The sequence below is a fragment of the Cebus imitator genome, unplaced genomic scaffold (assembly GCF_001604975.1).
Source record: "Cebus imitator isolate Cc_AM_T3 unplaced genomic scaffold, Cebus_imitator-1.0 Scaffold109, whole genome shotgun sequence".
Classification (NCBI taxonomy): Eukaryota; Metazoa; Chordata; class Mammalia; order Primates; family Cebidae; genus Cebus; species Cebus imitator.
Window position 1 is genome coordinate 525,444 of NW_016107424.1, and position 25,478 is coordinate 550,921.

At 35.4% G+C, this 25,478-nt stretch overlaps 1 protein-coding gene across 6 annotated transcripts in view; it reads right to left on the minus strand.

Moving 5' to 3' along the window:
- NBN (nibrin) overlaps window positions 1–25,478 on the minus strand; it is a 51,218-nt gene that overhangs the window by 5,627 nt on the left and 20,113 nt on the right. For 5 of the 6 annotated variants that reach the window (XM_017538052.2, XM_017538057.2, XM_037741852.1 and 2 more), the window contains 7 exons: window positions 24,768–24,865; window positions 20,976–21,105; window positions 17,538–17,813; window positions 15,491–15,935; window positions 9,898–9,966; window positions 8,584–8,739; window positions 5,415–5,528 (listed from right to left, as the gene is read on the minus strand). In XM_017538052.2, the coding sequence (XP_017393541.1) occupies window positions 5,415–5,528; window positions 8,584–8,739; window positions 9,898–9,966; window positions 15,491–15,935; window positions 17,538–17,813; window positions 20,976–21,105; window positions 24,768–24,865 (1,288 nt within the window). The remainder of the gene's footprint in view (window positions 1–5,414; window positions 5,529–8,583; window positions 8,740–9,897; window positions 9,967–15,490; window positions 15,936–17,537; window positions 17,814–20,975; window positions 21,106–24,767; window positions 24,866–25,478) is intronic. The other variant, XM_017538055.2, reaches the window with a different exon arrangement.

Consider the following 25,478-nt stretch of genomic DNA (forward strand, 5'->3'; position numbering starts at 1 on the left):
CCTCCTCAGTAGCTGGGATTACAGGCACGCGCCACCATGCCCAGCTAATGTTTTTGTATTTTTGGTAGAGACGGGGTTTCACCGTGTTGACCAGGATGGTCTCGATCTCTTGACCTCGTGATCCACCCGCCTCGGCCTCCCAAAGTGCTGGGATTACAGGCTTGAGCCACCGCGCCCGGCCCCATGTAACCATCTTTAAAGGTACATTCCATTCAATACTTGGTGCTTACACTGTTTCAAGGAACATGTTCTTCCCCTCTTTAGCAAAGGCTTCCTGATCTCCTTCTTTTAAAAATAATGTCTGCTATGAAGAACTCCCCCAAAACTTCAGCTATAGAATTCCCAGGATGTTTATCAACTTCTACCTTCTGTTATAATTATTTATATTTGTACTCTATCCTCTCTAAAAGACCAGATCCTTAAACACAGATAGAGTAAGTCCTGACTTAATGTTTTCGATAGTTTCTTGGAAACTGCAACTGAAAGTGAGATGACATATAGCAAGTCCTTGAATCATGTTGTTTTGTTGTAATAATGAGAACAAATATTGGTTATGTTGGTTTGCCTAAAGTTGCAGTTTCCAAGAACCTACTGACAATGTTAAGTAAGGACTTACTGTGTTTATTTTTACTGTTATTAATTTACATTTGTATACTTCCAGATACTATCTTAAACTCTTTATATATATTAAAAATCTCAATCTTCATGTAACTTCATTACTACTATTATACTATCATCTCAATTTTAACCAATGAAGTAACAGAGATTTAGGTTAGGTATTTGCAGAAGATAAGAGAACTCCGATGGAATAGCTGGGATCTGACCAGGTCTACCTTAATAAGAGAGCCAGCTCTTAACCAAGCTGCCTCAAGGCTTCTGAATCTCTGGAGCAAGCCTAAAGAGTGACTTGCAGGGATTCGTTCTTACAAACTGATTTTTCTATTCATATACTGAAATAAAATTAATCTTATCTTTTCATATTTTCTAATAGGGATAGCAGAACATAAATGGAAAGACATGATTTTGTTAAAACAGTGTCAAAATAACTGCTAGTATCAATATCTAAGGATATTTTTCCAAATATTCTTAGAGGTATCTTGGGGAATAATTTTAAAGTTGTGGCATAGTAAAGAAAAACCAGTGAGGAGAAAGAGTTTTATTTCATATATTTTAGTAAAAACATTATATATAATAGTATGAAGAAACAGAAATGCCTCATATTACTGGCATTTTTCAGAGGTCTGAGAGAACTACTTCTCACAGTCTTTCAAATTCAAATCAGGTTGTATACAATTCAAATAAATTTTATATTTGAGGTACACAACGAAAATATCCTAAATTCAAGGGAACTTCAGGAACTGACAAGTGATTCTTAAAATTAAGCCTGGGTCTGCAGCAGAGGTAGAGAAAGAAGGGATGAAAAAGAAAAATAGGAAGGGACTATAAAAAAAGAATAGCTGGGGCAAACAGAGAAATGAGACGGCAGCACAGAATGTTTACATTAACAAGCAGTATCCACGCAGCAAAAGAAAGTCAAGTCTGTTACAGAGTAAGTCCTAACAATAGCACCTAAAATGATTCTAGCAAAAAGAAGTGATTTGGTGAAATAAATCTAGAACACAGCCCCTCTACTCCTAATGAAATAAGCAAAAAAAATGGGAAAAAGTTGCAGCTGTATGATGTATCATCATTCTCTCAACTTCTCTCTCATCAGAAATTAATCAAACAAAACTTGATAGTGGTAACAAGAAGAGTTTAAGCCCATGCCACACACTTAAAAAGAACAGCTGTATAAAGAACCAAATGATTCTGACACAACTGATTCCTAATACTGTCCCAATCCATTAAAAGTGCTACAGAACTGGCCAAGCCTGAGGATTCTTACTAATGCCCCAAATTTGGGGAAAAGGTGCCTGAACAGGGAAAACAGTTGCTAGTGGGCTGCTGGGAAGGGAGTAACGGTAGGAAGGTGAAGAACTGGGATTGACACTGACCAAACACAGAGGCTCCAGGGATCCCTAACAAATTAGGTAAACGACCTAATAAGGCTAGGTTATTATCTTTTGAGACAAGGCACACTCCTGGTACAGGACATTTAATTAAAATCCCAGGGGACAGCTAGCCCAAACTACACACAGCTCCAGCTGAGCCTTTCCTCTCCCAGATTCAATGTCTTCAGACAAGAGAAACTAGACGGGACACGGCATGTGCCTTTGTCTGTTTCACCATGATGCCATATTGGCAGTGAGGCAAGAGGGAATTCTGTTCTTTATTTTTTATTTTATTTATTATTATTATTATATTTTGAGATGTGGTCTTGTTCTGTCACCTAGGATCAATCATAGTTCACTGCAACCTTAACCTCCCAGGGTCAAGCAATCTTCCCATGTCTGCCTCCTGAGTAGCTGGGACTATGGACACATGCACTACAGCATACCCAGCTCATTTGTTGGGCTGTTTTTTTTTTTTCTTTTTGTAGAGATAGAGTCTCAAGATGTTGCACAGGCTAGTCCTGGGTTCAAGTGATCCTACCACCTTGGCTTCCCAAAGTGCTGGGGTTATAGTCATGAGCCACACCACTATGCCTGGCTGAATTCTGATTGTACGGACCAGCTAAGAATGTTAGAAGTAATTTTGATTATACTCAATTTCTGTCTCACAAACTGGTTTCTGAGTGTAATCCCTTGCATAAGATGGCATATGATCCTTTATGTAGCAAACAGCATATCTGGATAGGATATTTCCCTTTACCCAAGCGAAGACAAAAAACAGGAAAACTACTCCATCTACTAGAAGAAAAAAAAAGAGAGAGAGATTTGGAACAGGACATGCAAAAAAACAGATAAAGAACCTAATCTGCAGGAAATAATCCATGAATAAAAAGTAAAATCGAAACATGAAAGCAATGAAATGACAAAAAATTAGATGATAATACAAAAACGAAAGAACAAGTGCTAAGTAAACAAACTGAGAACCATAATAACAGCCTTTCAGAATTACATTAATTAGAAATAGCTAACACTTTCCACTGCTATAAATGATTTATACGTAGTGTCTGATTTAATCATCATCTGTCTGTGAAATAAAGGCACTATTATTATTCGCATTCTGCACAGAAGGAAAGAGGAATTAAGTAATTTGTCTAAGGTCACATACCTGGCGAGAAACATTACAGTCACAACTGAAATATAAATTTCTGATACAGTGAAAGAGCCTAAGAAAACCACAGTGAATGCAGAAAAAATAGATGCGGATGACAAAGGTAATCCAATAAAAGGATAGTCATGTCTTAAATGTAGAGAGCCCAGCAAATATAAAATATTTTAAAATATATAATAGAAAAAAGTTCCTTGGGAAAGAGAATTATACCTGCAAATCCAAACAGCATACTCTATGTCAGGAAAAAGTCATGGAGAATGATCAACACTGAGATGTATTCTGAGTGTTACTGGCTTTCAAGCTTAAGAAAGACAACTATAAACATGCATGTAAATCACCTAAAAAGGGGAAAAATAGGACTGGCATAACGTGAGGGAGGTTAGATAGAAGGAAGTACTGATAATGTCCTCAATTTTCATTGTAGGAAGCCAACAAATAATTGTATCTGAAATGAAATATGAAGTTTAAAACAACTACCGATTCCAACGTATAGTGTTTTTTATAGTTTTCTCCCTTAATATTAGACAGATCTCACAAAATAAAATATCTTGGAGGGAAGAAACATCTATAGAAATTCAGCAATGGCTTCAGTTTAACTTCCTAACAATGCCTCTCCCTTCCTTCCCAGTCCGTCCCTGCCTCTCACTACTCCTCAACGAAAAGACGTCTGGAATATTGTTCACTTAATTGTTTAAACAGGTAAATTAGGTTTTCACATCTTCATTCTTTGTGTACTGCCATAATTCTGTGGAATGTACATTTTATAAAATAATAAAGCCAATTATTCTTTCAAAAAAGAAAGGATGTATTTCCATTCTTTCATTTTTTGAAAGTAAATAACCTGAGTGACCTTAACAACTCTATTTTTATAAGTGACTTTCCTAAATAACCCTTATTTTTAAATAACTTATTGAAAAAGCATTTTTAAAAGTGAATTACACTATACCCACTATAAAGCAAAATAAGAAACCCTGAGAGGTGAACAAGGACCACAGTCAGCTTTTGCCTTGCCCTATGAGTATCTGCAAGTCATGAAAAACCTGAACTCTGCTTTAATGTCTATATATGAGTGACAGGAAAGAAAACCCAAGATGGTGACTTTAATAAAAGACCCAGCACTAAAGGAAGACAGAGAAATAAACCTTACAACACAGAAGAAGCTAGCAAAGAAACTGCCCATCTTCATGCTGGCACTTAGTGAAGGAAAGAAATAAAAATCTCATTTGAGTTTTCTAAGGATAAGCCGGCCTTCATTCACCCAGGCTTCTGTTCCAAATATTAATACACATCAACTGCCTGGGTGATTCAAAGAATCACAAGAAGAAATTTTAATATAAAGTGGTCTAATATTGGTAGAAGAAGACTGGAAGATAAACATATCTTTTCTAGAGGACATAAATCTGAATTTAAGACTCAAGAAAACCCAAAAGATCAAGTTCTAAAGAAAATAACCAGTTCACATTCAAAAAATCACAAAGCATAAACTTGAAAACAAGGTATCGCAAGAGCAGAAAACAGATCAACAAACATTTTAGGTAATGGTATCATTACTCAAAGAATATAAAAGGGGAAGCTTAAAAAAACAGCAAGGAACAAGAAGATTTAGAAAGGAATAAAACAGACTTCCAGTAATGAAAAAATAAATGAATGGATGCAATGCCAACTAGAATGGGAGAAATAGTAAATTGGAAGACCACCTGCAACAATTACCAAAAATATAACCCAGAGAAACAAAGAGATGAAATATACAGGAAAGAAGTTAAAGCAAATGGAAAAGAAAATTTAACTTATGTCAAATTGGAATTCCAGAAAAAGGTAACAGGAAAAACAGCAAAAAGGTAATTAATATTTAAGAAAATGAATGAGAAATTTTCCAAATTGTTAAAACACAATTCCCAGATTTAAAAAGGTCAGTCCCTTTGACATACTATTTAAGATATATTTGTAATATCCTCCACATTCTTTTAGTTTCCTTTAAATTTTTGTGGCTTTTATCCCCCCCTTTTCATTAGGATATAAACTGAATTTCTTAGGTCTCACTGTTTTTCATTTTTTAACAAAAATAAATTTTGTATTTCTTTAAAGAAGTTTTACAGAAGGTTATAGATTAGTACTCTGTAACTCAGGAATTTTTCTGAACAAATGTATTTATGTCACTTATTTTAAGTTTGATTTTGAGAAGAATTTGCTTGAAGGCCACCATAAGGGACCAAAGTGCAATTTAAACAAGTTTCTAGACCTCACTTCCTACTAACCTCCATTTCCTGCCTTAGCCAGTCTTCTAGTTCTGCATTCTTTCGAGCATGATGAGCTATTAGATCTGATCCTCCAATGATTTGTGGAAGTTTTCCTGCTCCAGGATATGTGACCTATTGAATAATAAAAGTAGTATGGTTAAACATATTAACAAACAAGATGACCATTTTTACAAAAAGATTAAAAAGCAAAGATTGTAAATCATGTATAAGTGCCAAAGATGTTTATCTCTATAAATAAAAGTAAGAGAGCAGTAACTCTGTTCTAAATCCATCTGTTTTTCCTCTTATCTTTTATAGCTATTACTATATACAGATCTGGACATGTCATAGGAGTTATGTATTAAAAATAATTTAACAATTTTAATTTGGAATTTTTATTTTAAAATGGCCTTACCTTATCATTTAACAATTAAAACAAGTCAAGATGAACACAGACATTACAATTTAAAGCATTATATTTTGTTCTAATGACTTCAAAGCTTAAGCTCTAATATTGATGAAAATTTAACTTTTCAAAACCTTCCAGTTCACAGAGTCCTAGCAGATGTTGGAGATGCCAACAATTTATACTTTTAATTGATATTTTGTTTCAAGACGTGCTTTAAGAAAAGCAAATTCCATGTACAAATGCATATCAAGATCATTGTGAATACTGTTTAGGAAGTAACAGATCCCTAATATTTGCTTTTAAATTCTAATATATGAAGTAGAAAGAGAATTTTAAATTAATTTTCACCACTAAGCAATATTTTAAAAGTTTAAAAAGAGCCATGGCATTGATTTGGGGGTGTCTTTTTGTGTTGTTATTTTTTTGTTTTGTTTTTGAGCCAGGGTCTCTCTCTGTCACCTAGGCTGGAGAGTGCAGTGTGAGGAAACAGAAAATCACCTGGTGACCATTGAACAGGCCCCAGAGACAAAAACTTCTTATCTGAGCAATTTGGAAGGGAGCAAAGACTAACTGGTGACCATCAAACAGGCAAACTGGAGGTAAAACTCTGTACCTGGGGAATTTAGAAGTAATCAAATTTCCCTAGTATCTAAAGTTGGCATTTGATTCCAGGCTTCTTTCAATTTTTATAGGTAATTGAAATTTTTATATATCTCTGGAATCCCATACTGAAACTCATTTTACAATCCAAAGCTCCCACCTTAAGGTCCAAAAAATCCCTTTTTTTTTTTTTTTTTTGAGACGGAGTTTCGCTCTTGTTACCCAGGCTGGAGTGCAATGGTGCGAACTCGGCTCACCGCAACCTCCACCTCCTGGGTTGAGGCAATTCTCCTGCCTCAGCCTCCTGAGTAACTGGGACTACAGGCATACGCCACCATGCCCAGCTGATTTTTTGTATTTTTAGTAGAGACGGGTTTTCACCATGTTGACCAGGATGGTCTCGATCTGTTGACCTCGTGATCCACCCGCCTCCGCCTCCCAAAGTGCTGGGATTACAGGCTTGAGCCACCGCGCCCGGCCATCAAAAAATCCTCTTAAGGAGAATTCGCCATGGTGTGCTCAGTCCTCTCGCTGAAGCGCCCCTCTGTACTATTCTGCAGTGTTCTTTCTCTCTAATAAACTCCCATTTTCCAAATCTATACTGTTGCTGGTAAATTCTTTTTACCAACCCAAGTGTTGACCACTTCCTAGTACTGGGGCTCTGATGCCTGGCCCGGCACAGTGGTATAATCTTGGCTCACTGCAACTTCCACCTCCCAGGCTCAAATGATTCTTTGACTTCTGAGGTACCTGGGACTGCAGGCAGACATCACCATGCCTAGCTAATTTTATATTTTTTTGTAGAGACAGGGTTTCACCATATTGCCCAGGCTGGTCGCAAACTCCTGGGCTCAAGCCATCCACATGCCTTGGCCTCCCACAGTGTTGGTATTACAGGTGTGAGCCACCAGACCCAGCATGATTTGGGGATGTAAAGAGCTCAGAAAATTGCTGCACTAGTATCAATCCCGTTAAACATATTTCTATACAAATTTTGGATAGGATTTCTTCTGCAGTTTCAGAACAGATTGCTTGGTTAAGGACAGCAGTATTTTTAAGCATTTTAAGTATTTCCAAACCACTTTCCAGAAATTTATATTAGTCATACTTCTTCAGTTATTAATACACCACTCTGTGCCAATAGTAAACATTATTGCTTTTTCTTTGGTTAAACTATAAGAAACATCTTTTCAATTTTGATTTAACAACAAGATCTTGTAACACAGTATTAAACGTGAAGTAACCATGCAGTAAGAATACTTTTGTGCTGTTCGTGAGCCACAGATACAGGGTGAGAAAAAGTGGTGTTAAACAAAAAGGTATCGTGGTGCCATTTAAGTGGAAGATATTTCCATCTTCTGCTCTAAGTAGAAGAGGTTCTTCCCATCAAATGGAGTTCAGAGCCCTTTAGATACTATCATAGTAGGTAGAAAACAAATTTAACTGTGAAATATTAATAGTAAGTGCTTACAGTAGGGAGAAAAACCTATACTACCTCACAGTCATGACAAGATCATGTTATAGAGAAAAGCAGTTTTTCACAAAAATTACTTTTGGATAATCATTGTACTCTGATCAAATGCATCATAAAAGCTAGCAGTCAGAAGTAGGTCTGGAGCAAAAAGCAAATATAAGACAACAAAAGAATAACTACTGGATAGAAGTCATTTTTTAACCATTACTGATAAAATAAATATCAGTTCCTTAATAAACAGAAATTCAGGCCTTATGGTGATACTCAGCATATATATTTATATTGTGTTTTATATGTAAATATAAAAAGACTATCATTTTTATTATTGAATATGCTCAGTTATTTTAAATATATTTTAATCTTCATAAAGTCCTGAGCTAAAGAACCCTTCAGGCAGTTGTAGACCAGTATTAGACTAACAGAGAAGATCCTGTGATTATCAAAAAACTTCCTAAGGTAGAGAAAACCAGGTAAACAGCAACCTGTTAAGAATTCAATTTTGATCAAGCCTATTTCATTCTAAGTGTTCAATATATTCATTAACTGTAAGTTCATGTCCTTCCTAAAGGAATTTTTAAACCATTTTAAGCAGAATAAATAACATCAGTTTTCAGTATAAACTGCTCTTATTTTTGTTTAGCAACATTAGTATTTCTAAAAACATTTCAAACACTGTCCTCTTGTGATACAGTTGAAATACCTACCTTTTTGAATTTCTTGAAATTTCTTAGTTGACCATAATCATCACTTATGCCAGACAGATTTCTGGAAGTAGAGTTTTTAATCACCAGTGATTTAAATTCAGTCAATAACAGCTTTCTTGGAAGCATCTCACTTTCATCCTGAAGTTTGTCATTGTTCTTAAACAGGGTTAAGATGGATAGGTAAGAAAGAGAAGAAATAACAAGGAAAACGAAAGTCACTTGTCATTTGGGAATCTATATAAAAAAGTTCAAATGCCTGAAAAAATAGTAAAAATGTTTTATTTCTGGTACCTGAATTTTATATTTGGAATCAAATAATATCTGATTCAAAATAAGAAAACTACTTACTCAAACACTCTATAACTTTGGAAACATTTATAACATACTCAATCTGTGACAGAAGGCTAAAAACTGTGAAGTATTTTTAACTTAGTAGGTTATTCTAAGAAATATCATCTCAATAAACAATTTGCCTCCAGATACATGTTTTATTGACACACAATCTCAGCATTGTCTGCTTTTCATTAAAGGTACACTGAGATTATTATATATTCTGTTCTCCAGGTCCTCATCTACTTTTCCTAAACTTTCAGGATTCTCAATAGCTTGCATTTTTTATTATTCTTAACATCTCAAAAAAATCAATCATCAATTCTGGACATACTACCTTATTAATTGACACAAGATTAATAGCTGTTAAATTCGCCTGAAGAGTTCTTCCTGTTATCTTTCAATTGCTGGATGAGATTCTTGGCTTCATGTCATTTATTATTAACTAGTTACATATCAACATTGTTATAGCTGCTTAAGGTAAGTTCTCAGTTATCTTAGTTCTTTTAACTGCTGAACTATGTAATTAATATGCAAGTTGCTAATAGGTCTAAGATAAAAGCAGTCAGAAGAAAAGGTTCATCTGATAGTGACAGAATGTAATCAGGACACTATTAAGAACAGTCTAAACTTTTCGAGTTTACAAATATTTTACATCAATTACTCTATCTGATATAAATCCTGCTAGAAAAGTGTCAACCTCATTTTATAGAGTATTTGAGGTTCATAAATGTGAAAATGACTTGTTTAAGGCCACATATCTAAGGAGAGAAGGCAGGGAATTATACCCCGGCTTCTCTCTATTCTCTTTTCACCGCATCATAGTTATAATATAATCAATCCATTTCCAGGGGAGGCACAATCATGAAGCAAGCCAAAATTATTGAAAGAGAAACACTCCTAAGAATGTAAAATGAAAAAAATCGATAAGATGACAGTCTCTGTAAGCCAAATCTGTATAAAAATTACTAAAACTTTTCTCACAGATATTTCTTTAGTTGACCATAGTGATACTTTCTTAAGCTCACGTTTCATACCAATCTCATTTTCTGGCTTATGAAATAAAACAAAAAATACTGTTCATAGGAGTCATAAAATTCTATCACTTCCTGGCCTTTTAAATAAGATCAAGTGTAAAATGCTACCTTTCTAAAAACTTAAAAAGAGATATTCATGTTATGTATGCCGAGACATTTGGCTTTCAACTGAAATTACAAGATGAAAATATATATTTTGAAAGAGATACTGCAGTATAAGGGCAAATAACTGGGAATTTCCCGTGCTGGGTTCCCCTCCCACAACAGTGTGGGAGCTGTCCTCTCTCTCTCTCTCTCTCTCTCTCTCTCTCCCTCTCTCTCACTCTCTCTCTCTTTCTCTCTAATAAATCGCTCTTCTGCAAAACAAAAACAAACCAAAAAGCAAAGAATTGGAAGCAATCTAAATCCATATAAATCACATGCTTAGGAAATATTTAACAATATGAGAAAATTATTATTATAAGTAAATTTAAAGTGACTACAGAATTACATTAACAGTCTGCAAAATAAAATGTAAAGAGAAAATACCAAAATATTAACCATGGTTTTCTGTAGATGGTAGGATTATCAACAAACTGTGAGTTCATTTTATTTTCCACATGTCTGTATGATCGTATATTACTTTTATAATAAAAAAAGAAACATTTTAAAGAATTCATTTAGGATTACAATATAATCTTAAATCATACTTTTAAAGAAGAAACAGTCACTTCAACTGTTCAAGATATTCATCTGCAATAAAAGTGAAGACTGCCTTGTATATAGTTATAGTATCTTTCACATTAACATGCCTGGATCATGTCCTAGACTAAACAGTATTACATAAATGGCTAATGCTTTCAGTAAAAACTATAATTCTCTTAGATGCAAAGCAATAGGCATAACATTGTATATCATATTTTCACTAATACAGCAATAAGTGATAAAAGTTTTTAAAAGGAGATTGGAAAGGACTGAAAAACAAATGTACTTTGTGCTTGCCTACAGAGTAAAGAGAGTATTTCAATCAATAGTTAGGATTAAATGTATGTTTCAAGCCTATCAAGTGCCATTTTACTTGGGCTGAGCACTTTGACATATAATTTACAGAAAGTTGTTATCAAAGGCAGTATATTTTACTCCCTTTATACATTCAGAATACAAACTCCCTTTATGTACCTTCTCCCTATCCTGCTCTACTCTCTCAAAGTTGTTCATCCTCCTGAGCAAGTTCTGACTTTCCAACTCAGAGAATCATACCCTCAGACTATAAGCCTGGGAATTATCTTATATTCTTTCCTATCTATTTATTTCCTATATAAGTAAATCATCAAGTGTTGGGGATTCTACCTCAATGCCTATCAAACTGCCTTTTATATTAGCAGGCCCAATTCCTAGAGTAACTGAATAACTGAGTGAATTACGCAGTGAAAGCTGACAAAAGGAATAGTCAAAAGAGCAAGGTAGACCTGTGTTTTGGTCCCAGTTGTCAAAACCTACCTATGTGACCTAGGCAAGTTACTTAACAACTCTTAACAACTGTCAGTTTCTACATGTGTTCAATAGGTATATATTAACTACTTCATTGTAGGGTTGCTGTAAATACAATAATGGTATCCAATAAGTGGTAGCTACTACTACAGAGTACTGGAAAATGCTATAGTTTTAAGAATTTACTACTGGGTATTGAAAAAGGCTATGTAAAAATGCTTAACTTGAGATAGGAGAGTGGAATGAACAGGAAATATACTATAGACATGGTGGGTGCTGTTAAGCTGAAGAATGTTAATAAGGATCTTCAGTTTTGCATTTTATGGAGACTGGGAAATTGAAAGTAACGCCAAGACTCAGGCACAGCTATTTATATAAGGATAAAGTACTAGCAGGAATATTAAGCTAATAGTTTTCCATTTCAGCTGCTAGGAAATCTTACAGACATGCTATAATCTATCTCTAGCTCCAAAAACAGAAAAAAATGACAGTTCTACCATCAACATCTTTTGGAAACTGCCTTTCGGAAATGCAACTAAGGATTCCAACACCAAAGAGAAGTATCACATTTTTTGCCCTCATAAAATTGCAGGAAAAAAAAGCAGGGGGAAACTTCAATAAAAGGTTAAGAAGTATTTTTCTCCGATAGTCACTTCTGTACCTAAAAAAACTAAGCACAATTCCTTTAATCCATGAGATTCACAAGAACTTTCAGACAAATTCTTAAAATGATAAAAATAAAATAATTTAAAACAACCCCACATTGAGTAAAGTTGATGGATTTTATCAATGTCAATTTCCTGGTTGTGATACTGTACTGTGGCAATGCAAGCTGTAACAATCAGGGAAAACTGGGGAAAGGGTTCACTGCATGTGAACAAACAATTATCTCAAAATAGTTTTTAAAAATAACATTACATTGAAAATGGAAATACTTTTGTACCTATTACAGATTCTTACTAAAAAAAATTATAGTGCTGGAATACTGTGATTTAACTTGTAGTAGTCATCCCTGTGGTATCCCTGGGGAATTGGTTCCATGACTTCCCATGGACATCAAAATCTATGGATGCTCAAGTCCTTAATAAAAAATAGCATAGATTTGGCCAAGCGTGGTGGCCCACGCCTATAATCCAAGCACTTGAGAGGCCAAGGAGGGTGGATCATGAGGTCAGGAGATTGAGACCATCCTGGTCAACATGATGAAACCCTGTCTCTACTAAAAATACAAAAATTATCTGTGTGGTGTGGTGGTGCACATCTGTAGTCCCAGCTACTCAGGAGGCTGAGGCAGGGAAATCGCTTGAACCCGGGTGGTGGAGGTTGCAGTGAGCCAAGATCTGCACCTGCACTCCAGCCTGGTGACAGAGCAAGACTCCATCTCAAAAAAAAAAAAAAAAAGAAAAGAAAAGAAAAAAAATTAGCATAGATTTTGCATATAATCTAGGCACATCTCATCTCTAGAGTACTTACAATACCTAATTACAATGTAAGTGCTATGCAAATAGTTGTACTGTTTAGGAAATAATAATTTTTAAAAAGTCTGCATGTGTACAGATGCTTTTTTTCCCCAAATACTTTCAATTAGAGGTGTAAAATCCAAGGATGTGGGACCCATGAATACAGAGGGCTGACTATGTCGCAATTAGAGATATCGCAATTGAGTGTATCACAATCAAATTGCTATTCTCTCTCCAAAAGCCTGTGACAACACATTTTATACTGAAATTTTCATTTCAAATGTCATGAATTCTGAAGCAGTAAAATAAAGGAAAAATGGAATTATGCTATAGAATCATAGGGCAAAATAAAATAATTTATTTCCTGATACCATTATACCTCATATAAATCTTACATATTAAATGAAAGGTGTTTCTGGTCTATGAAAGCCTGTTTGATGGCTCCCATGTCAAGAGTGTACAGTGCTCAGCTCTTGACTTTCCCTGTCTGTGTTCTAATGCCCATTGCCCTGACATGAGCCCTGGGAGAAAGTGCAGTGAAAACAGGTCTTCAGGAAGATTAATTAGCAGTCATCCAGGATGAGCCAAAGAGTGCTGTTACAAACTAAAGCCACAACCGTTTCCAGACAGATTTGTGGCCACTGTGAGCAGCAGACTAATCTAGGATGGAATTTAAGAGAAAAAAGGGGGAGTGGGTGGCTACTTAAAAGAAGATTAAAGTATGTACTAGGACAAGAAGACTAAAGAAAATAAGAACATATCAGACAAAGTCAGAAATAAATACAGGAGAAAAGGAAGGGAAATGCATTTCCAAAGGTGTGGCCAAAGTAATGTAAAAAGTGCCTAATTTTCTAAACACTTACATGTAATATTAAGTAACCTGAATACAGATTCTGAAACAGTCTGCAGCTATAGTGACAATGTAAATTCATAATGCAACAGAATAAACATAGCTTTATAAACAGATGTAAATGTATTAAGCTTAGCAAATCATGTCTTGGATTTCAACAAATGTCGCATTAAACTAACTTACCTAGCTCTCCACTATAGTAGAAATTACTACAGAAGTGACTTACAGAATATATAAACCTCTTGTTTCACTTAATGCTTCTGTGAAATGAGAGTCAGTCTTAAATCCTTCACAATGAAAACTTTGCCTCTGAAGTTCCCACTCTGGCTGCAAAATGGAATCTGATAACATTCATTTTCTCTTCCTAAAATACAACTCTTTATCAGGGATAGCAATGTGCCAAGCTTAAAACATTCCCACACACTTCTAGATTGAGGATAGGAAGTGGCTAAATTATATTCAATTCTAGCCAATAACAAAAGTTACTAAGTTGGGTTTCTAAGAAAGCTCCTTAGAAAACGGGGAGGAATTCAGCTGGAAAGGCCTTTCCCCTGTCCCCTCATCACCACATTTTTCCTCCCTGGAAAGCAGACATGATGGCTGGAGGCATCCTCTCAAAGAGCAGAAAGACAGGCACCCACTAAATTAATACCATGGGAAGCAGCTCTCATTATCTATATCCAGGCTACTTTTATAGAGGAAAAAAGATCCTATCTTAATTAAGCCACTGAGTTAATTTTTAAAAATATCAAAGGAATTCTTAGCTAACACAATGAGGGAACTTATCCTGGGAAGGAAAACCAGATGTACTGAATGAAAATCTCTGGAGCTCTGGCCTGGGAATCTATATTTTTAAAAAGCTTACCAGCTGACTCCAATGCAGCTGGTCCACAGAAGGGCATTTAAGATTCACACAAAAGAAGTAACAAATAATGGGGATCTCCTTCCCTATATGAATATAACAATATGCAGGCCAAATAGGACATACATTCTGTTTTTTGAATAGCAGTTATAAATTTATAAGGTCCTTGATACACACTAGGTTCTCAACTGCTTAGCTAATAAACTGTAACTTCCATTCACTTAATCCTATTTTTACACCTATTCCTGTCCTTATTCTGCAGATGTTACACAGGAGGGGATGACTACAGCCATGAATGAATGGAGCTAATGAACCCATGTGGAAGATCAGAATATTGAAGTTTTACTTCATCAGGTCTGTGCTCTCATCTAAAGAACTAACAAATCTATAGATAGGTCAACCTACTGATGTATATAAAAAAGAAAATAATCAGAAGTGTTTTCATGGATCAAAGTGGGTAAGACAAATTAACAACATTCATGAAAATAGACAAGGACAGTAAAAACCTAAATGAAAATGAAAATTCCTAGTGATGTTATATCCTAAAAATTTACTGAGTAGCTACTTTGTTTTATCAACTTCATCCTTCTGTGTCCTGTTTCTTATACTGAAGCATCTCCTACGCTTATCATAACCAAATGTCTTTTATAATAGTACAGCCTAATTTGGAAATCTATTAAAACAATCTCAAATGAAAGTTTAATTTGTGGTCATTTATTTTATAAAGAATCACTGTATTTTTAACATTTATCATTTACCTTATCATCCTACAAATTCCTATACTTTAATAGTACTGAGTATTAAAGACAATGGATGCTTATATTGTCAATACAAAATCTATACTATGTGTTAACATTCTAAGCTTCTATGTGCTATGCTCATTTAAAATGTTACTTACAGATATTTTGCTACTTTCTGGTACTGCTTCATCACTGAACGTGTCATTTGTTTCTATATCCATCCTTGGCCTTTTCCTAATATTGACATCTTCCTCTTGTTTTTGAACTTTCACATCAATTTCTAACTCTGGTTTTGTGTCCTTGAATAACTGTTCCAATACTTCATCTTCTATGGCCACATCATCCATTTCTCTTTTTTTATTTGATCTTAGCTTTTCTGTAGAATGAGATTTATTGGCAGAATTTTTCACACTGGATTCTAAATCTGTATCTGTAAATAAGTTATCTGACTTTTTGTCCACAGGCTCATTCTGAGATAGATGCTGCTCCTTATTTTTCCATAGTGAGGGTGTAGCAGGTTGTGTTTGTTCTAAAAGAGAACAAGACATTTCTATTCTTGCTGATTTGCATGAAGACATTTCTTGATTTTCTTCATCCCTTTCCCTTAGATTTTTAAAAAGAAGAGAACAAAACAAGAAAATGAACACAGCAAAGTAATCTTTTAGTTTGGCAACATTCATCGCTCCATCCACTTAGTTCACAATGTACTCTTGATTTTATTTAATAATATTATTGATTTTATTTAACAATATTACTGGAAATCAACAAATAGACATCTGAAAAAAGTGCAGAACTCATGTACATTCTGCTGTTTTCATAGAACTGATGGACCCTGTGGCTGAAGCAATATGGAGATCTCTATCTTCTCTGCTTAAGTTGCATTAGTTGATAAATTATAGGAAAAGGCAGAAAAATATAAAAATACAAAGAACCTGTTGCCAGGAGACAGCAGTTTGCTTTGTAGTAAGGCTGTGGGCAGCGAAAATTACCCTGGGAATATAATCTGATGGGTTAATGGGAGAGGGATTCAAGATATTAAGTCAGAATGACTAAATCTAGAATATGGTACTGACTGTATACTGCAAATGCTGTGTGAATATATCACTGAAAAGTTTCTATACAATACTGTATCATTCATTCAATAAATACTGAACACTTTATGCAAACTATACTAAGCCCATAGAGGAAACAAAGACCTGGGACTCTGTTCTCCAGTTTATTGGATTCATGTTGAACTAGAACAGTCAACCCAATATTCTATTAAAACTAATTTAATGCCAAGGTACTGGAAAAATCAACGAATTAAAAGGTTTTTGTAATAATTTAGGTGGTCAGAGTTTGAACCTGGCAATAGATGGAAATGGAGGGAATGATGACACTGAAAATAACAAACAATAATACTGATTTTGGGAGCCAGAGGACAAAGAGTCAAAAATTATAATAATGTAAGCTATTATACTACCCAAAAAAAAAAAAAAAAAAACACATACATTCAATGAGGTCTGTTACTGGGGAAACAGCATGAAAGCCCTGTGGAAAAGGAGAAGTGAAGCTTCAAGGAAAAGTCAGGGCCAAATATGTTGATTGTCTGTAATAAAGTCTCAAAACCTGAAGGCAGAGCATACAGAGTATAAAGAGCAATAAGGGGAAGAAAAGAAGTCTTCCAAAGTTCATACAGAAATGGGAGAAATAACATCATCTTTTCTGAGAAGCTTAACAGTGACAGTACAAGACAAAAGGCAGCAGTAGCTAGAGGAAGAAACCAGGTCAAGAGAACGTTTTCAAAAATAAAGGTGAGATTGGGCTTTTGAAAGCAGAAGAAAAAAATCTAGGATGATCAATATATTCAAAATATGGAGATTAAGAAAATAATTGATGGCATAAGGTCCTAGAGGGAGTGAGACAGGTTATCAAGGAAAACAGTGGAAATGTGATTTTAGAACTGAGATGGGGGTTAGTTCTTATTCAAGAGAAGTGTGGCCAGTAAAACAACACGTAAGTACGTGCATAAAGGGAGATGAAGGAGAATCTGTCTACTGGCTCTAGTGAAGGATATCAGGGACATTTCTGAGAGGGAAAGGGGCCAAAAAGCCACAGCAGGAGAAGCATACTTAATCAGAACAGACTAAACAATACCATGCTACAACAGTATAAAATATTTTCATATTTTTTTCAGAGACATGAGAGAAGTTATCAAAAACAGACCTTTTTCTGGTAGACAGCTTAAAGTAGTTTCTGATGGAGTTGGTCTCCTGTTGCTGAGAAGCCCTATCTTTACTTTTATTTACACTTGGGAATTTAGTTGGTGAAAACTGATAGTCTGGAATTGTCATCTTAACCAAAGGATTTGATACCATACTATTATTATTAGAGCTTGTTTTGCAGGGCTCCTTTATAGTGGATGTGTCTTGTGAAAGCATTTTGAAATTTTGTTCCATATTGGAGACTTTGATTTCTTTTGGCCTTTCACTCAAATCCATACTGTAGAAAAAAAAAAGAATGCAAGGTAAACAATCAAGTTTACAGCAACTTTAATATAGAAACAAAGATCGTTAAATAGTTCTAATGTAAAATAATTTTAAGATAATTTGTAGACAATAATCCACTGAATATATTTTACCATCCCAAGAAAGCAACTCCTTTGTCACATAAGCATCCTGTGGAAGGATGACACCTTACTCTTCTTCACCCCCTACAGCACATATTGTTGCTCTACTATAAACAACTGCCAAACACACACAGAATACTAACTTACGATAGCCTATTATAAGTTAAACAAGGTGATAATCCTAGGCAATTTCAGTTTTGTTTAAAAAGTTTAAATTATTCCCATGTAAAGTACTATTACTATGGTACTTTTATTATTACTTATATTATTATAGTACTTTTTTTTATTAAAAATGGAAAATCAGAAAAAAAATCACATGTAAGAAAGATTTCAGGTCACTGTGAACTTATATTATTATACTTCAGCCAGATGGCAGTCTCTAGAATAGAACTCTAGATTACCAGAAAAATATTTTAAACATACATGCATGGAGTTTTACAAAGTATGGTTAAGTATGTTGCCTTTGCTATTCTTATTTTACAAAAACAAAAACAAAACAAAAAACCAAGAACAACAACAAAAAAAAAACAAGAGGTCAGGCTGTCGTTTAAGCAACTTCCAAAACCTTAACAATTTCTCTTGGAAAAGTTAAATCTGGCCTCAATATGAGTGTAGCAAAAAGGGAAAACAAATTATGGTTTATCATAGTGATATGTTAAGTATCTTAATATGACCACTTTATTATGTAATATTTAAAATGAAAACACAGTTATAAGTAGAAAATACCAAAAAATATAAAAGAGCGAACCCCTTCCAGTCACAAAAACAAAATGAAACTCCTCTTCAGATAAAGAACCACAGAAAAACGATCTTTATGGACAAATATTAACTATTCAGACAGTTAAGTAGACCCATATAAAGTATCTTCAAAATTATAAGTAATATTCAAATACAGGCAACATCATACAATACAAATACATGTATTTCAAACTTATCTCACCAGTTACAAATAAGTTGAACAACTCTTTCCAGTCATCCATGCACATTTGCAAGGAATAAAAAAAAAAACTATCCTAAGACAGGAATTGCTAAACCACAGCCTGTAGACCAAATCTGGTCTGCCATTTATTTCTGTAAACACAGTTATTAGAACACAACACATTCAATTACAGTCAGATACCACATAATGATATTTCTGTCAACAATGGACTGTAATATATGATACTGGTTCCATAAGATTATAAAGGAGCTGAAAAATTGCTACCACCTATTGACAGCACAGTGCAACCCATTAACTGTCTATGGTGATGTGGGTGTAAACAAATCTATGCTGCCAATCATATAAAAGTATAGCTCAACAGCAAATACAATTTGGTATAGTATACAATACTTGATAATGATAACAAATGACTATGTTACCAGTTAATATATTTACTATATGATACGTTTTATCATTAGAATGTACTCCTTCTTACAAAAAAATAAATTAAACAGTCTCAGGCAGTCCCTTCAGGAGGGATTCCAGAAGAAGGCATTGTTATCACAGGAGATGACAGCTCCATGTGTGTTAGTGCCCCAAAGACCTTCCAGTGGGACAGGATGTGTCGGTGGAAGACAGTGATTGTGATGATCTTAACCCTGTGCAGGCCTATGCTAATATGTATGTTTATGTCTTTGTTTTTAACAAAAAAGTTTAAAAAGTAAAACAAAAATGTAAAATTTAAAAACAGAAAAAAGCTTATAAGAATATGAAGAAAATATTTTTGCACAGCTATACAATGTTACAAGTATTTTAAGCTAAGTGTTATTAAAGTTTATAGAGTAAAAATGTTATAGTAAGCTAAGGTTAATTTATTATTGAAGCAAGAACATTTTCTGTATATAAATTTAGTGTAATCTGAATGTAGTGCTAATAATGCAACAATCATGTACAGTAATGTCCTGGGCCTTCACATGCACTTACCACTCACTCACTGACTAACCCAGAACTTCCAGTCCTACAAGCTCTATTCATGTTTAAGCGTCTTATACAGGTGGACCACTTTTTATCTTTTATACGGTATTTTTTGTGCCTTTTCTATGTTTAGATACCCAAATACTTCCCATTGTGTTATAATTATGTATAGTATAAGTACAGTAACATGCTGTATAGGTATGTAGCCTAGGAGAAATAGGCTATACCACTGGTCACAAACCTTTTTGGCATCCAGGACCAGTTTTGTGGTGACGATGCAGGGAGTGGTGGTGGGGGGTGGCAATGGTTTCAGGATAATTAAAGCATATTTATCATGTAATTTATTTCTATTATTACAGTGTAATATATAATGAAATAATTATACACCCGACTATAATGTAGAATCAGTGAGAGCCTTAAGCTTGTTTTCCTGCAACTTAGACACTCCTATCTGGGGGTGATGGGAGACACAGTGACGAATCATCAGGCATTAGATTTTCCTAAGAAGCACACAACCTAGATCCCTCACGTGCCGAGTTCACAATAGGGTTTTTGCTCCTATAAGAATCTAATGCTGCTGCTGATCTGATAGGAGGTGGAGCTCAGGTGGTAATGCGAGTGATGGGGAACAGCTGTAAATACAGATGAAGTTCTGCTAGCTTGCCCGCTGATCACCTGCTGTGTCACCTGGTGCCTAACAGGCCATGACACCGTGGCTAGGGGGTTAGGGACCCCTGGGCTATACTATATAGCCTAGGCATATAAGTACGCTGTACCACGTAGGTTTGTGTCAACACACTGTTTGATGTTCACACAATGCCGAAATTGTGTAAGGAGGCATTTCTTTGAAAGTATCATTGTCTTTAAGCCCACTACATGTTGTCTCTTGACAATGACTACATATTGTCTATGGCTGCTTTCATGCTACAATGGCAGAGTTGAGGAGCTAGGACAGAGATCAACAGTCCTCTAAGGCGAAAATAACTACTCTCTGCTCCTTTACAGAAAACCTGCTGATCCCTGTCCTAAGATATCATTTTCCCTGGCATCCCACTCTCCCATGCTGTATCCCTCAAGAGACAACCTGATAAAGATATTTACTTCCAGAATATACTATTAATTTATAACGAAGAAGCTTTACCAGGTATCTGCTTGCTCTGATTCTGTATCAGCCACATATGTTGTAGTGTTCACTGGGGCGCTTGGCATTAGTTTTTCATCAAATGACAAGCCTTGTGAAAGGCTTGGTCCTGGAGTAGTTGTCTTTAATCCTGCAAATCACACAAGTAGAAAAAAAAAATCACAACTGCTAGATATAAGATGGACATTTGGTCACTTAAAATTGTTAGTCTATGCCATGCTGAGGCAATTAGCTAGCGAATACTGCACATGGTTGTCTCCAACAAGTGCCACCAACAAACACAAAACAGTCTATAAGCAGCCTGCTGGCATCTATGACAGCCTTATCTAAACCAAATCATTTTAAAGCTACTTCTAATCCTTTGTGCTGAAGTATTATCAACTTAAAGAAAATAAAATAAGCAGATTCTAATTCAAATTATGTGTTAAGTTAGTGGGCCAAAAAAATTACATTTATTCCCCCATGGAAAGTATACACACCCTACCATCTACACAAATCAGAATCAATATGAGTTTTATTTTCATAAGGAATACATTATTTGAAACAAATCATGTAAAACCATCTTAGACATAAACTTTTAGGCTACTCCAAAAAACCATCATGATTACCTCATCTTTTTATTTACCAGAAGAGCAACTTAGTGCAAGTGCCACTCTTCTCGAATACTTTTGGGCCTCCCACAATGAATTAAGTGCTCCCCAATTCTGCTTCTATACTACCATGCATATCACTCTATTAACAATTCAAGCCAGGTGCAGTGATTCACGCCTGTAACTGCAGCACTTTGGGAGACCGAGGCAGGAGGATCACTTGAACCCCGGAGTTTGAGACTAGCCTGGGCAACACTGGGAAACTCTGTCTCTACAAACAAACAAACAAACAAACAAAACAACAACAACAGCAAAAACTTGCCAGGCATGATGGCACACACACTTGTGGTCCAAGCTACTTGGGAGGCTAAAGTGGGAGGATAACTTGAGCCCAGGATGTCAAGGCTGGAGTGAGCCGTTATCATGCCATGGCACTTCAGCCTAAGACCCTATTTCAAAAAACAACAACAAAAAAGCAATAAACAAAATTCACTTATGACTAGCTGGGAGACCGGTGTCAAGTTATCTGACTTTTCTAGATGAGGTTTATTCTATGGTTAGTAAGAGCCAGTAAAACTTTTTGAGAAAAGAGAAGGTAAGTTAATAGTTGCATAGTGAAATATTAGCTGTAGAGATGAACTTGGAGTAAGGGCCATTACTAGGGCAATTATTAATAAACCAGCTCTCCAGAGAAAAGGATACAGAGGGTTTAAACAGGGCCCTGGCTGTGAGAAGGGGACAGTCACAGACCTCTTAAGCAGAAGCTGTACAGTGGGAATTTCAGGTCTTGGTGATAAAATGGAAAAGGAAGGATGAAAAATGACCAAAGTTTACAGTCTGAGTGCTCCTTCCTTTTATATAAAAGAAGACTCCTCTCTAGTTCAGTTCTTCCCAAGATATTCTAATTTAGTGGTTTCTGGAGTTTGTTTAGGAAACAGAATCTTAAAAATCAAACAATACAAACCAAAAACCTCAGATGCCTAGGATGCATCTCAGAATGTCCTGAATCATGGAGAATGTAAATTTGTATTAAAAATGGATTCTGAAGCATGTATCTAGTTGAAAATTCATTTTCTAAACAGAGAAACACAGGACAGTTACCCCAAATGGGTGCTGAGTCAAGGGGTGCTACTGACTTAGACCTAATCACCATTTTTATATATTTATTGTTATAGTCTAAAATTATTGATACTAGTCTTTTTTCTGTAACAGAACAGGAATCTATCAGGAAAATAATATCTACAGCACCTGTTAGTTCTAAAAGTTGTGCATGTTTCTAGTAGACAAGGGAGGAGTGGCTTCTCTAAAAATATGGCTCTCTTTGGTGTCCACATTAAAAAAGTTCTCTTGCCAAGAGCCTGAAGAGTTGGCCTTTAGCTTTTCACTTCATGGGTGAATTCTGGGAATTTGGTGAAAACATTCATCATATCACAATTCTACCAAAACAAGTTATTTGGATACATTTAAAACTTCACAAGCACTTAGAACTATGTGTATTTGAAGGTTACCTATGTACAGACAAAAACGTATCTAGTATACTCAACGGGAGAGGGTAGAGATGTCAGTTGAATAAACATTCTTATCCAAATAATAAAATACTAGCCTGTCAAATTTTATCAGATATCTATCCTTTTGCATCAGCTCCCAGTCATTCCTACATCATCATTTCTCAAAACATCACACATTAAAATAAAAGCCATTTGTACTGCAATATAATAACGTTATAACGGCTTTAAGACTCAGTTTGAACCAATTACTTGCTATGTGACCTCCAGCTAATTTCCTAACCTTTCTGTGAGCTCCTTTATCTACGAAAAGTAGATGATGCCCTTCCCTCTATCTTAAAAGGATTGTTCTGCAAGATTAGTTTGATGATGTACACAAGCACTTACTCTAGTCTCTGCACATTCCAGAGACAGCAGTTATTACTACGATTCATGGTTACTAATGATCTACATATCTAATAGCTTCCTGGTCATTAGGCTCTAATGGTTAACTCCTACCAAAATTTAGCTTGGTACATTCCTTACTTGTTTAAACCAAGGTTGCAGAGTACTCAGGATATACACTGACTGACTCCATAGTTGCCATTCAATGGACTACAGTGTGAATGACACTCCCTGGAGTGTGCAAAGAGGTGGTGCTATTCTCTAACTTGCCACTTTTAGCCAAAGTTCAATAGCTGCCTATGAAATAACTACAGAACAAATCTAGGAGGCAAATAAATATATATACAGGAATACAGAATGGATGTTCTGAGAGCTAGGCAAATTAGAGAAAAGTTAGTAGAGAGAATGTAAAAATCTCCAAAGTAAAAAAGCAAGAAGAAAATAAAGAACCTATTTTTATAACAGCTTATTTAAAAAAAATATTTTAAAACTATGGAAATGTGTTTTAAATAATAAAGGGGAAATAGTGACTGTCTCTGAAACATTGGCTTTCACTGAGTGAAACTGATTAACACTGAGATGATTATAATGCACATTCTTCATCTCAGTAAATGGCACCACCATCCACCCTGGCATAAAAATTAGGAGTCATTTCTAACTCCTCCACAGGAAAGTCCCACCAGATCTAGTTTTAATATATATTCTGAATCTGTTCATTTTTCTGCATCCCTACTACTATCATGCTGGTCCAAGGCAGAGGCTCTTTTGCATCTAGACTTCCACAATAGCATTCTATTCATATTTCCTCTTCCATTGTCAACCCTTAGAATTCTCCACACAAACTAAGTATCTGTTTCTCCTACCTGGAATTATCCACCACCCAGATCCTCACACAGCTGCCTTTTCTCATCATTCAGGACACATGGCTCAAATGTCACCTCCTGAGACCTTCCTTGAATGCCTATCTAAAACAGCCTACTATCATCACTATTACATCACCTTGTTTTACCTGTCTTTATACTTGGCTCGGTCTGAACTTATGTATGTTTGTTTGTTTGCTTGTTTACTAAATCCTGATCTTCAGAACATAAAGTTCACAATAATAAGGATCTTATGGTATTTACCACTTCATAATGGTGTCCGCTACATGGCAGCCACAAATACGGAGTGAATAAATGAGTGAAAGTATAAATGGATGAATTTTAAACGATGGCAAATGTGGTCAACCCTAGCACGCATGAGTAATATATATTTAGCTTATCAATTTACATAATAAAGTTGCTAATGAATCAATAAAATAATGCTTTAATTACCTGTACTGGGATGGCCCTGAGGATCACAGTAATTCTTTGTAGTCATGAAAATAACCGCCAATCCAATTTCTGCTTCAGGAATAGGTCTAAGGCCTTGCCTAGTAGAATAAAATAGTTTAAGTATGATAATATATGAAAACTAGCAACATTTATTAAGATGATGTCAAGATAAAGCAACCTTTTTTCTTTCCCAAATAATTTTACGGTATGGACAGAATTTCAAATGCAAAGGACTATAATAGCTTACTCGCTAGGACACTGTTAGGTTGACAAGTCCACCATCTTTTAGTAACTCCATTAACTTCATCTGTAAAATAAGGGGCTAGACTAAAGGATATAGAGCTTCCGAGTTCTAAAATTCTGTAATTTTGAGAATAAAAAGAAAACAATACTACCCAAGTTAAAAAATAAAACAGGCTTTTATGGCCGGACACGGTGGTTCACACCTGTAATCCCAACACTTTGGGAGACCAAGGCGAGTGGATCACTTGAGGTCAGGAGTTTGAGAACAGCCTGGCCAAGGTGGTAAAACCTCATCTCTACTACAAATACAAAAATTAGCTGGGTGTGGTGGTACATGCTTGTAATCCCAGCTACTCGAAAGGCTGAGGCAGGAGAATCGCTTGAATTTGCAAGGTGGAGGCTGCAGTGAGCTGAGATCATGTCACTGCACTCCACCCTGGATGAAAGAGCAAGACTCCATCTGAAAAA